The 12,532-nt window shown below is 45.9% G+C and overlaps 1 protein-coding gene across 1 annotated transcript in view; it reads left to right on the forward strand.

Annotated features, from left to right (window-relative positions):
* The first annotated feature begins 1,509 nt into the window (after positions 1 to 1,509).
* The window catches only part of AATF (apoptosis antagonizing transcription factor), a 56,638-nt gene continuing 45,615 nt past the window's right edge, over positions 1,510 to 12,532 (forward strand). The window contains exons 1-4 of the mRNA XM_082492981.1: positions 1,510 to 1,606; positions 4,136 to 4,324; positions 4,969 to 5,424; positions 6,080 to 6,217. Coding sequence (XP_082349107.1) covers positions 1,522 to 1,606; positions 4,136 to 4,324; positions 4,969 to 5,424; positions 6,080 to 6,217 — 868 coding nt within the window. The 5' untranslated portion in view covers positions 1,510 to 1,521. The remainder of the gene's footprint in view (positions 1,607 to 4,135; positions 4,325 to 4,968; positions 5,425 to 6,079; positions 6,218 to 12,532) is intronic.

Below are 12,532 nucleotides of genomic sequence, written 5' to 3' on the forward strand. Positions count from 1 at the left end.
GCCCCCGTCCGAAGTTGGTGGGTGGCAGCGAGCGGCTGCTGGCGGCGATGGTAATTAATGATATTCCTCTGCCCTCTGTAGGAGAACTGCCTGCACTGAACGCTGCTGCTGCTGCCGGGCCCGCACCTTTCTGCTTTCGAATTAGAAACCGCCTCTGGATTAATTTTTATAGTATTTAATAACAGATAAGGAGCAGGGAAGAGTCTCGTGTTGACAAGACGGGGACGAGCAAGCGGCCAACGCGATTCGTCTCTGATCCAGGGCTCGAGCCGGTACCCAGCTCAAGTTTGCAGCCGGCTGCTGGCACCTTCACGGGCAGAACCTCAACGCCGGCTGGGGAAAGCCCAAATCCTGGTGTCCAGGCTGACCCCCCTCCCCCCTTGAAGCTGCTCATCGTGGGGTGTGAAGCTCAGACCTCCACCTGCAGCTCGGAGCGGAGATGCCGGTTTGGGTCCCTCCTCCCTTGTAACAAAATTCACGCCAGCCTCTATTGCTGCTCTGCAATTCCAGGTCTAACCTTGTGTTTTGGGGCCACCTCACCCCCCAGAGTGGTCAGGAGAAGCTGTCAGGGGCCAAACCCGAGAGATCCCCGTCTCCTTAATACTCCCAGTAGGTCCCTTCCGCATCACTTTGCTGCTGTCTCTGCGCCAGAGTTTGGCCAAAGCGCCCCAGGGGCTTCACTGCTGGTAGGGGTTGGCTGAGGTTGGTGTAACGCTGGTGTAAGCATCCCCTTGGTGTAAATGGGGTGTAAGGACCCACCTGCGCCCAACAACCGGGGCCAACCAAAGAACCCTCCTTTCGGCTCTTGCTGCTGGAAGGGGGACCCACAAAACGTGTGGGACAGCAGACCCTGGCTTCAACGGGGGCCATAGAATGTTTACTGTGTGACGTTGCAGAATGTTTAATGGGACAAGAAAATAATTAATTCAGTTCTGCACAATTAGCGGCACTAAAAAACAGCGCGATGTTGACTTACAAAAAAGAGCTGTAGCATTTCTGCGTTTATATGGCACGACCTTGCTTTTATTCGGCTGTTGCTCCAGTGCTGCACAGCTTCAGAGCACAATTCTCACGACCCCCATGTACTTAATTATCATTATTCCCCCCTTAACGAAGGAGGGACGGGGACAGCCCGCCCTCCCCGGGCCCCGCCGGGGCCCACCTGGGTGGATATTTCCATTTATCGCCGTTATGCCTGGCTGTGCGCCTCAGCTCAGGCACCCGCCAGACAGAGGGCGGACACTCGCGGAGCCCCGGGACCCGCTGGGTCACCTCCTTCCGCCCCGCGGCGACCGCTCGCTCCCGCTACGGGCCCGGTGCCGGCGGGCCCCGCGCTCCCGGCCGGCGGGCGGGCGGTAGGACCCTGCACGGCCCGTCCCACCGCCCCGCGCTGCCCTGGCCCGGCCCGGCCCGCCGGCCACGCCCCCGCCTACACGCCACGCCCCCGTCCATAGACCACGCCCTCTACAAGCTCCGCCCCGCGTCCCCGCCCTTCCCTCCTCCCCTCCCTCCCGCGAGAAGATGGCGGCGCCCTTAGCGCGGCAGCTGGAGGAGCTGCTCAACCCTCGGCCCAGCTTACGCGACCCCGAGGACGACGTGGAGGAAGGTGAGGGAGGGCCGGGAAGAGGATTTAGTACCCGCGGCCGGCGGGGGCGGGCCGGAACGGGGCCGGGCCCCGCCGGACCGGCCGCACGTGGCGCTGCAGCGGGCCGCCGCCGCCGCGGAGGGGGGAGGCTCGTCCCGGGCGTGGGGACGGGGCCACCTCAGCCCCGCTGGGCGCCTCCGTCTCTTCCAGTCGAGGGCAGAGATTGGCTCTCCCCGCTGTGCTCCCAGCCCCGGGCGGCCCCACAGCGAGCGGCGCTCGGCCCATCGCCACCCGCCTCACCGCGGCCGGACGGGTCACGGCCGGGTCTGCCTCAGGGGTCGGGCTCACCTCAGGGGTGCCTCAGGGGTCGGGCTCACCTCAGGGGTGCCACAGGGGCCGGGTCTACCTCAGGGGTCGAAGAAGTTACCTCAGGGGTCGAAGAAGTTACCTCAGGGGTCGAAGAAGTTACCTCAGGGCTGCCCAGGCCGGGCTGCCCCAGTGCAGGCCCCACCGCACGCTGTGCCGTGTGGAGCCAGGCGGGAGAGCGGATCCGGCTGGAAATCTCCAGGAAAAGAGACGTAGAAGGGCAGCATCGGGGCCGGACCGCTTCCTCTGCCCGTGAAGAGTGGCCCTGGGAGCAGGGAGGAGGCTCAGCAGACGCCGACACCGGTGACTCCCCTCTCCGGCACAGCAAGCGCTCAGGGCAGGCCACGGTGTGCTGCACGTGTCTTGTTTGATGCTTACCGGTGGCCAATAATCAACGTATCTTTTTAATCGAGCTCTTTTTGCCTTAGTTATGAGATTTGAGACATTGGTCCCTTTCCTCATGACATGTGGGTGGCTGTGTCATCCTCTAAGTTTCCAGGCTGGTGCTTGCCATTTTCTTGACTTACTCTCTCCAGAGCAGAGTCTCCCCGCAGACCAATAGACCAGCGGAGCCATCTGACCATAGACCAGCCACCCATCTCTACAGCGTGTCTGTCACACAGTTCCTGCACTCACCTCTTGAGATAACAAATTGACCGTCGCACATTGGCAGCGGTTGGCTTTAGGAGGTACTAGGCTCCAGTCATGGTAAACGTTGTGCCAAGTAGCCTGGTTCTTCTGTACAGGTGTATGTGAGAGCAATAGTATCTTGTAAGCAACATCTTAGTAACCGTTGAGGAAATCAATGAAGTCAGCAGAGACGTTCTCCCATTTTAGTAGTCATGATTTAGTTTCAGATTTCATACTTGAGTGGTGCCACGACTGAGAATGCCAGAAGCTCTGTCGAGTGCCACAGGTCATTCTGCATCTATCCCTCTTGCCCAGTCCTTCCTTGGTGCCAAGCATCTTGCCATCCTCTTGTAGCTGGAGTGACTGTATTTAGACCAGTTCTTATTGCTTTGGTTATGAACAGGAGATTTTTTTTGCTTCCCTCCTGCCACAAGTAAACACTATATGTGAGACATTAACATTTCCAAACAGACATTAAAAGAGCACTTAGCGATGTTCAGCCAGTTGGATCACTCAATTGGTTGAACAAAGCTAACCCTGTAATTTTGCATACAGGGTGTCTTGCACATGAATGAAAATAAGGAGGGAGTATGGTATGATGTGCTCTTTGCTGGACTGCTCCATTCCTGTGTCCTGGAGAAGATTGGTATGAAAGAGGGTAATAACCACAGTAAAATTATTTTCTCTGTTTAGCCATTCTAAAATGTTTATGTATTTATGTGGCTCATATATATAGAAGAGACCAAAGTGCACCTGAATTGCAGTTTTCCTCATCTAATCTGTAAGTGTGAAGGGAGTAAAGGCGTTCCAGCTTTACTGAGTCCTCCACACTTCTCATGAGACCCTAATGAATCTGTGGAAGGGCTTGGATAAGCTTAGTTGGTAGCACTTTGTGTGGGTTCTCTAAAATAAAGAAGGGGCAAGGAAGAAAGAGTGAATGTAGGCAGTGTTCTTTCAAAAAAAAAAAAAGAATTCAGCAGGTTTTTTGACATTTGGTAATAAGCATTCATCTCTGTATTGTAGGTGAGCACCTGAATATGGAGAAGTATAGAGTACTGAGAGGGGGGTTGGAGCTTGTCAGTTCACATAACATCTCCCTTCCTTCTGCAGAGGTTAACCTGGTAGGTGGGAGAACATCTCTGGCTACGGAGATGTCACAGGATGTTTTCTGGAAAATAACCTTGGAGCTGTTTTATCTCTTCTGCTAGACCTTAACTATTACTTTGCTCGGTAGTTTCTAGGCAGGACTGGTGCTGATCTACACAAACCCCAGCTCTGAGGCTTTTTCTCTGCCTTTGATTCCCCAGTAACCTTTCCCTCTTTGCAGAAAATTAGTGTGTTGGCTTTCCTTTGCAAGGCAGGGAAAAGCATTGCTCCCTCTCAAAGCCTAAAAGCCAGACCCTTATGTGAGGCTGCGTTGCCATGCAGCTCACCTTTGCAGTATATTTTTGTTTGTAGAGCATGAGGAGTCCATGGCTCCTTCCTGCAGCTAGTTCTTCTAGTCTGAAATTCAGCTCAGTTTAGACATTCTTCCCTCCTTTTTTTTCCCCACAGCTACAGTTGCTAAAGTGATTGACAAATTTGAGGATGAAACTGCAGATGACATTTTCCCTGTTGGTGATATACGAAAAAAAGCTTCAGCTTCTCTCTTGGAAGCTGATAAAAGGTACAGTGGAAAAGCTACATCTCGCAAAGCTTTGCAAGAAGAACTCTGGGGAGATGCTCTGTCTGAAGAAGGATCTGGTAAGAAATCTAATTTCTTTCCCCTTTTCACTAGAGTGCTCAGAATTTGATATTAGCACATTAACTGAGCTAGTGCCATCTGAACTGAGATGACAAACTTTAGGTCCCTGTTATAGGGACGGTTAAGTTGGACATCTTGAAATGCCTTCTTGAAATTCAGGCCATATTTTTTGGCCTGAGGGAAAGCGAAATCTCAAAGAGGAGGTCACCTCTACAGATTAAGGAAAAGGTATGACTAAGTATAAGGTGAGGCTCAGTGCACTGGCTGAACATTGTGTGGAGGAAAAGAAACAGCTCCCATTTTTAAACCGATATATCTTTGGGACTGCAAGTATGTTCGGAGTCTCATTTAAAAAATGCATATAGCAAATTCTGACCACCTTGTTGCCTTATCGTGTCATTGCTTCATTGGAAAGCTAAACCACGGATCTACTAATCACTGCTGCAGAAAATGTGAGCTGAGATCTTTTTGTGGATATGTCCTTGTGTTTCCATTACTTAGCCAAAACAAAATGTAATATCATACACAGATAAAATGGAGTTTGGAGCTCAAATTGCCCAAATTTGTAGCTATTGGTGATGCATGCTGCGAAGTGGCACATTTTCCTGGTAAGTAAATAACTTTTTTCTCTTTTAATTATTAGCTGAAGAAGCGTTAGATGAATGGTACAGTGGGAGTGAAGATTCAGAAGAGAATGGCGGCTTAGGCAGTAAAAGAAAGGAGAAGTCCAGCAGTGCTGGCAGTGACCAGGAGGATGACTTGGAAGACGATGAAGAGACAGATCTGTCTATCAAAGCCAAGGCACCAAAGTTCAGTTTCCAGAATATCATAGACTTCGAGAAATTCACAGAGGGAATGGACGATGTTGGAAGCAGTGAGCTGGAAGATGAAGATGATGCCCGCATGGAAGAAGGAAGTGATGGGGAGGAAGAAGGAAGTGATGGGGAGGAATATGTGAGTGAAACCCATGACAATATAAAGGAAACCAAAGACAGCGAAGGTGATGGGGGCATTGAAGATGATGGGGGCATGATGACATTCTCAAAAGGACAAGACTCTGAAGAAGTAGAAAAAGGAAAAGCTGTGAGGAACCAGCTAGGTTTGTGCTTGTTTGCTTTGTATTTTGACAAGACTTTCACCTTGCTGACACTATAGAAACTGGCCATGTTAGGAACCACTTCAGCCTGTTAACATGCTGTTAGCATACTGCACGTGCATGCTACAGCAGCCCTAGTCATTTGCAAATGTTCTGCCAAATCTATGCAAACTGGTGTCACTGCTGGTATAAAATCTCATGTTATGAAGTGTATTTATCCATAGGCTTAATTGAACCATTACCGAATATACTTGTATTGGTGGGGATGGGGATTTCTTACACTGGTAGTGCTGTGCAGTGATGCTGATACCGCTTCTGTTTCTTTTTAAAATGTAATACTGACTGAAATTTCTTTCTGTCTGTCCTGTTAAACTATCAACTCCATTGACAGCATGTCCTTTTAAACAGTAAGCAAAGGGATGATTATTTTTTTTTGTGAATCACAGAATTACAGTCAGGATCAGAGCATGGGATGCTGCTCTGTCCAGAGACACCTTGTGGTACCAATTTTGTGCTGGGTCAAATTTGCAAAGATTTGTCCTAACCAGGAGTAACAGCCCAAAGGAGAGGGCCTGGGCTGTTCGATCAACTACTACTTCACAAGGAGCAAATGTTTTGGCTTGCTGAATAATTGTTTTATTTTCTCTTTATTATGAAGCACTGTGGGATCAACTATTGGAAGGGAGAATCAAGATGCAGAAGGCGCTCGTAACAGTCAACCGGCTTCCACAGCCAGATACTTACCCGATCTTCAGAAAGGAAGGTGGACAACAATTTGACAATGCTGTGGAGAACTGTAAGAATTTTTCAGTCTTTCTACTTTGGGTAGACTCTGCTGTAGTCAATATGTTTTTGCCTGTGCAGGGAGGTGTTAATGGGAAAGCGAGGTCTTTGAGTTGTGTGTCTGTAGAATTAGCTGTTGGTTTGTATTGCTTGAATCATTAATTGCATACTGTGCAAACAGAAACCAAAAAGTGTTTCCTATGCCAGACAAAGAAAATGTCTCCTCTCACCCACGTCTTTATATGCCCAGTTGATCTCTGCTGATGGTCTGTCATGAGTTATTTGATATTGGTAAGCCTCAGCTCGGGTCCTGCTGCTATTTCTAGTTCATGTGGGGACTGAAGTTTGCTTATCAAATTTAAGTTTCATGATGGATCCTTCGAAATAATTGGTTTGGTTGTTGCTGTTTGGTGTAGAGTTGGGATGCTTCTTTGTCCAGAGACACCTTGTGGTACCAATTTTCTGCTGGGTCAGTGAATGCAAAGATTTGCCCTAACGAGCACTAATATAGCCCAAAGGAGAGGGCCTGTGCTGTTGTTAAGTCAACAGCAAATATCTTCTCAGCTTGGAGCTGCTTCATCCGGTTGTTTCTTAGGATCACTATTATTGATGTTGATCTGATGAGATTTGTAGTGGATTCTCCAACATGGCAAATACAATATGCGTGCTCCAGTTGTTAAGTGCAAAGTACTCAACTTCAGTGTGTTGTGGATCTATGTAATTTTGAGAATCGAATACCTTTTTTACTGGCCTTAAGGTAAATGCACAGGGAGATAAAATGTCTGGTATGTTATCCTTAGGAATACCTATAAACTACTACGAATTTGTTGTTTACTGTCAAAGATCATACAGATGACAATGCTTATACACGGGTTGTTCTTTTGTGCCCACTAATCCCACTAGTCAGAAATTAATGAACTTCATAGGATCTTCTTCCAGTGGTTTTGAATAATAAAGATAAGCCCAGTAGAATTTTAAAGCTTGCCGGGTTGGTTAGTCCTTTCACTTCTATTTCTTCTCTCCCAATCTGGAGATACTGCTCGCTTTCCAGAACGTTTCCGCTCTGTAGGTGAGCACCCCACGGAGGATCCTGAGAAGCCCCCGTTAGGTGAACCAGTCGATAGGAAACACTGTAGCGGTGTCTGCAGCCTTTCATGCTAAAAATCAGCGATGTCATCTGAACTGCCTGGTCTGCTGTGGCTGTATATCCGTTCAGCCACACGGTGTGCCAGTTCATACATGCCGTAGTGATACCTGCGCATTGAGAAATTTTGGCTTGGGCTGGCATAAGTTATCTTAATACTGGATTAGGAACTTTTACCATCATCAAACCTGACCCTGAATCTTACCCCTACGCCAAGTTTTGACTGTCATCTTACGGCTTATGCCTGATCTGAACCTAGTAGCTAATCGGCTTATCTGGAGCTACAGCAGGTGAGATACTTTATATTTTAAAGTTTGCGCTGCTGCTTTAAATGAAGTGATTAAGGAAAAAAAAGGCAAACTCCCAACAATACTAAGCTGACCTTTCAGTGAAATGCATGTTATTAATGTATTTAATGAGATGCATTACAAACTGCACCGAGCACCGTGTTTCATTACAGGTCTAAAATGCAATATCATTAAAGACCTTTAACAGAAACAATGGTTGACATTTTGATATTTCCCATAAGCAAAATACATCCAGGAACATGGACTATAATACTGTACACTGTACAGCAGAGAGGTTAATCTTTCAGTTGTCCGGAACGCTGAAGGAAAATCCACCGTTAATAACTGCTCAGTGATTCCCTCCCCACCCTCTTCTCTTAATCTGGGCAGGAAAGTTGCAATAGTAGAACTCTGATGTTCTGATAGCCTGGGTTCGTGTTCTGTATTTCGTCTGTGAAGACAGCAAGAAAATAAAGCCAGAGTGACCTGGGCGAAGTTAGCAGAGGAAGTGCTCAACCTGGCAGGTGGAAGTAATGAATTTAGGAATATTCTGGTACTACTGCACTTGTTTAGTGTTTTCTGGTGTTCTCTAAGGGACTAAGTTTATATGCTTTTTTAATTTCTATTTTTTAAAGTCCAGGCACCAAATTTATATTCCTTTTTTAATTTAATTTTTTTTTAAATACAACCTGTAATTGTACAGTAAAGTAGATTACAATAAAAAGTACTTTTTTATGAGCTGCACTATTGTCCAATGCAGCCATCTTTCACTGCCCTGCAAAGATGCTCTTTCCAGAAGTTACAAAGTGCCAAGCATGAAGGAAGGAGTAAATCTATACATTAAGATCTTATGAAAGACTGGGAATGTACTTGGTGTTATGTGGCAAAGACCCATTTCTCGTACAGTGCTGTGTTGGGCCCTGGGAGAGGGATTCATGTCTAATCAACAGCTAGAGCTTTACCCCGGGGGCAGTCTGAGCTGTGTTACACCTTCACTGATGGAGCATCTGCCTGGACAGCAGCACTGTGACCTGTCAGTTCAGGAGGTGAAGCTAAATCCATTCTGAAAATATACATCATAATATATTTAAAGTTCTTTCATTAATTGATGCACCTTGATTTATGGGGGGGGGGGGGGGGGGGGGGACCCTCACTTATTATAAATCAGCTTCCAATAAAAGTCCTGGTTTTTAGCTGATCAAGTGGTTTAGTGACTTCTATAAAAATAAACTTTTTCACTTTATTCTAAATAGCGATGGGTAAATGTTCCTGGACTCTTGAGTTCTCATTCCAATTGTATTACCAGCTTGTGGGTAGGATCTCATTCTCCAGACAGGAAAAATTATAAGAATTGTGCATGAGAAAGTTTAAAGATGAGTGGAAGACAGGACTTTGTAAATATGGGATGTTGAGGTCGTTCCATTGTACGTGATGCGCTTCACTCTTGAACGGGGTTTTGGCTAATCATGACACTGACACTGTTTTGGACCGGATCATACTCTCCTTTCAGGGAAGCCTCAGCGCTCCTTTCCAAATCCACAAAATAAATTTAGCATGCTTTCACCATCTTCACTGAAAAGGAGGAAATGATTTGATGTGCAAGTTGCACAAAGCAGTTGGTGCCAAAAATCCAGACTCTCGGTGTACGCTGAGGGCAGGAGGGCACAGAGAGCTCTCGGCACGCAGGGCCCTCGGAGGTCCTGGGCGAGTCCCTCGCGTCTCTTTGAAAGCTGCCCCAGAATGCTCTCAGTAGTTTATCCCAGGGCCTCCCATTGCTCGTGAAATTTCTGCTCTGTGCTCACAGGAAGGATAATTTTTTTGCACAGTCCTTCCCATATTTGCCTCTTTGGTATCTCCCACTTGTGACAACCCTCGGCACAGCTAGTGGTGGTAGTGAAAGGGACTGAGTGTAACTGTGTTGAAGAGTAGACAGCGATGTTCTATACATTTGCGGTTTGAAAGCCAAATCTGAGCGAAAATGTTTTCCAGATTTTGAGGTTGGAGGTTACAAAACCTCAAGCGTTTAATTTATTATTTTTGTAATCTCTTATGATTTTTTTTTTTTTTATAATGATACAACATGCCATGGATGGTCTTGGATTCCTGAGATCTCAGGTTCTGGTGGATGATTTACTACAAAATTGCTTATAAATTGAAGTAGAAAATGTTTTGCAGACCTGGCAGCTTTCAGGCTTCACACCCATTTGTCACCCAGCATTTCCCTTTGTGTATAGAACAAGAATTAATTAGGCTGCACTGCAGGAAAAGTTTATGGCCATAATTTATATAGGATGAATTTCTGTTTAAAGAGACAGCATTGCTTTGTTTGCACTGTCTTACTTTTTCTTTCCCCCCCCTTTTTTTTTTTAATCTTTAATTATATTCCAGATTTTTTTCTGTCACCCTTTTTACATACAAATTGGAGACCAAACAGTGGTCACGGAGCTCATGTTTATTCCTGTTTTGCATACATGGAGAAAGTCTGAGTCGTTTTTAATACTGAAATCACAGTGGCTGCGCTCTGAATGCAGTGCAGATGTTTAATGCACTGCACATGTGTGAGGTGCTGCTGCCTGGAGAGGTCTGTTTCTCCAAGATACATTTGTATTCTCTTGCACCATATCTTCCAGTCTAGTCCAGGGCTTGAGATGTTGCCTCTGTTTGGGGTCTTGCACGTTCAATTAATGTTTTTCATAATCAATGCAAGTCAGAATTTGCAATCTGCTCCTGATTTGCACATTAAAGAGACCCATTAATTAAAAATTCCAATCCCTGGCATGTTCCCGCAGGATCCTTGCATTATTTACATAGAAAAAGAGTGCAAGGTGCAAGTTTCTATGCTGTGTCTCCGCACAGATTGCATGCCTGCCATTCATATTTCTGTGTATGTTTTCAAGGGGGAGGAAGGTTAGAAGTGGATCTCGTGAAAATGTCACGAAAAATTACCTCAAGGGCAAGAAAGAGCCAAAGAAGAGGTGGAAGCGACATTAGTGAAGCCACATCCAGTGTCGGGAATTAAACAGGTCCTAGGTTTGGGGCTTGTTATGTTAAACCTTGATTCAGTGACAAAACCCCATGGCTAATTGAGGGTCAGGGGGGCAACAAGAGCTTTAAGAAATGATCTCTCTCAATCAGCAGAGGCTAGAAGCTGCTGTTGTACGTGCCCTGGGTAGCTGGGCTTCCCAATGCGGTCGTGTGGTTCTCTTCTTGCTATTTTAATTATTTTCTCTTTACAATACTTGTTAAAAATACTTAGCTTGGAATGTTGCCGTGACTAGCGGTTGGACAGTCATACTTTATGCTTCACAACAAGAGAGCTGGGAATTCTAGCTTTGAAATAGTATAATGTGTTATTTTCAGTTTTTAGTTGCCAAGATGAGGAATTAAAAATGTAGAAACGCAGGTGAGGCTCTTGCAGAAGACAAGATGCTGGTGGAAACTGCAAGACTTTAAACAGAGGAGTGGCTGTATGTTTTCATTTATATATGATTTCACTTTCCAAGAGTTCGATAGGTCCCTGAAATGTGAACTGTCAGTTGAATTTTTATATCTGTTTGTTTGTTTTTCACTTTGACTCCATCTGTCAGTGGATTAAGAAAAAATACTGGAATCCCACATTTCTATTCTTTAGTATAAGATCAAGATAAGTTGTTTTGGAGAAATGGAGAAAATACTGGTATTGGTAAAAAGTAGGCATGCAGGGTCTGTAAGAATGGTTTTGCTTACTAAAGGAACAAAAGTGGGGACAACAAGTATTAACTATTATTTACACTTTGTAGAACTGTGGAGAAGTTATACAAAGGTTTGTGATCAATAAGAAAATAAACCTGAATAAAGTGAATCGGATAAAAAAATCAAATTAAATGCTCCATATGCTTGCAAGGCCATTATCCCCAAACCTGCCCGGGTTGTTAATGCATTAACGGAGCAGCAGCAGTGCACTCTGCCTAACAGCAGAACTTTTCAGCGCACAGCCTTGTCTGCTGCTAACGGATACAAAATTTGGTACAGCTTTTTAAATTCTACTGACATTTGTGCATCTTTTCTCAACTCGCAGCGATGTTCGAACTTTAATTTGTATTCTTTGCAGTCAACTATATCCTATTTTCCTGAACATACTCTAGATGATTCAACCATGGGTGTTCTCTGTGGCCTTGAGCTAGTGGCATTGCATCCACGTACAGGATACAAGAGGGTGTATTATCCAGAAGAAACCTTGTTTCCCTCATCGTATAGCATTTCTATAGCCTCCCCTTTGAAATCCTTCTGGAAGAATTGTTGTGTTGGGCTCGTTCACACAAAGAGAGGAGCTTGTATTGGAGGCAGGGCGTTGGAGAGTGCTGCAGTTAGCACAGCTGGGTGATGAGCAATGTTGCAACGCATGACCTTGTTCACTCTGAGCACGCTGCGTTGGGGCCTGAGGACAGTAGAATAGTGCATTTTGCCTCCTGGGAATAAGTTAAATGTAATGGTGGAGATGAGTCCTTTTTTGTACCCTACAGTACGAAGTAGTGCTCCTTGCAGCCTGTTTCTTTGTAGCCACTCTGGGGATGTAATTGCACCTTGAAACGGGAAACGGCAGTTGCTGCTTGAACAGTGGCTCCCAGTCCTGCCTTTCCTTCTCCATCTTGAGTTTGGACTGCAGAATACTGGGGCATGCGCACCTTGTATGTCCTTCGATATGTGTTTTAAATAGGGTGCTGTGAAGAAACTATATTTAAAAGAAAGACGTGGAAAGATGAAACAAGGGAAACGAGTGTGAACTACACATGGGGTTTGCAGGAAGCAACTCGCTATTCATAATCTTACTGTAGCGTGTTTCTTCAACTCCGAGTCAGTCGCTGGATAACTTATATTACACATTGATTAGTTATTCCCTTACGGTGTTACATGTCTC

This window comes from Vanellus vanellus (genome assembly GCF_965231255.1).
Source record: "Vanellus vanellus genome assembly, chromosome: 19".
Classification (NCBI taxonomy): Eukaryota; Metazoa; Chordata; class Aves; order Charadriiformes; family Charadriidae; genus Vanellus; species Vanellus vanellus.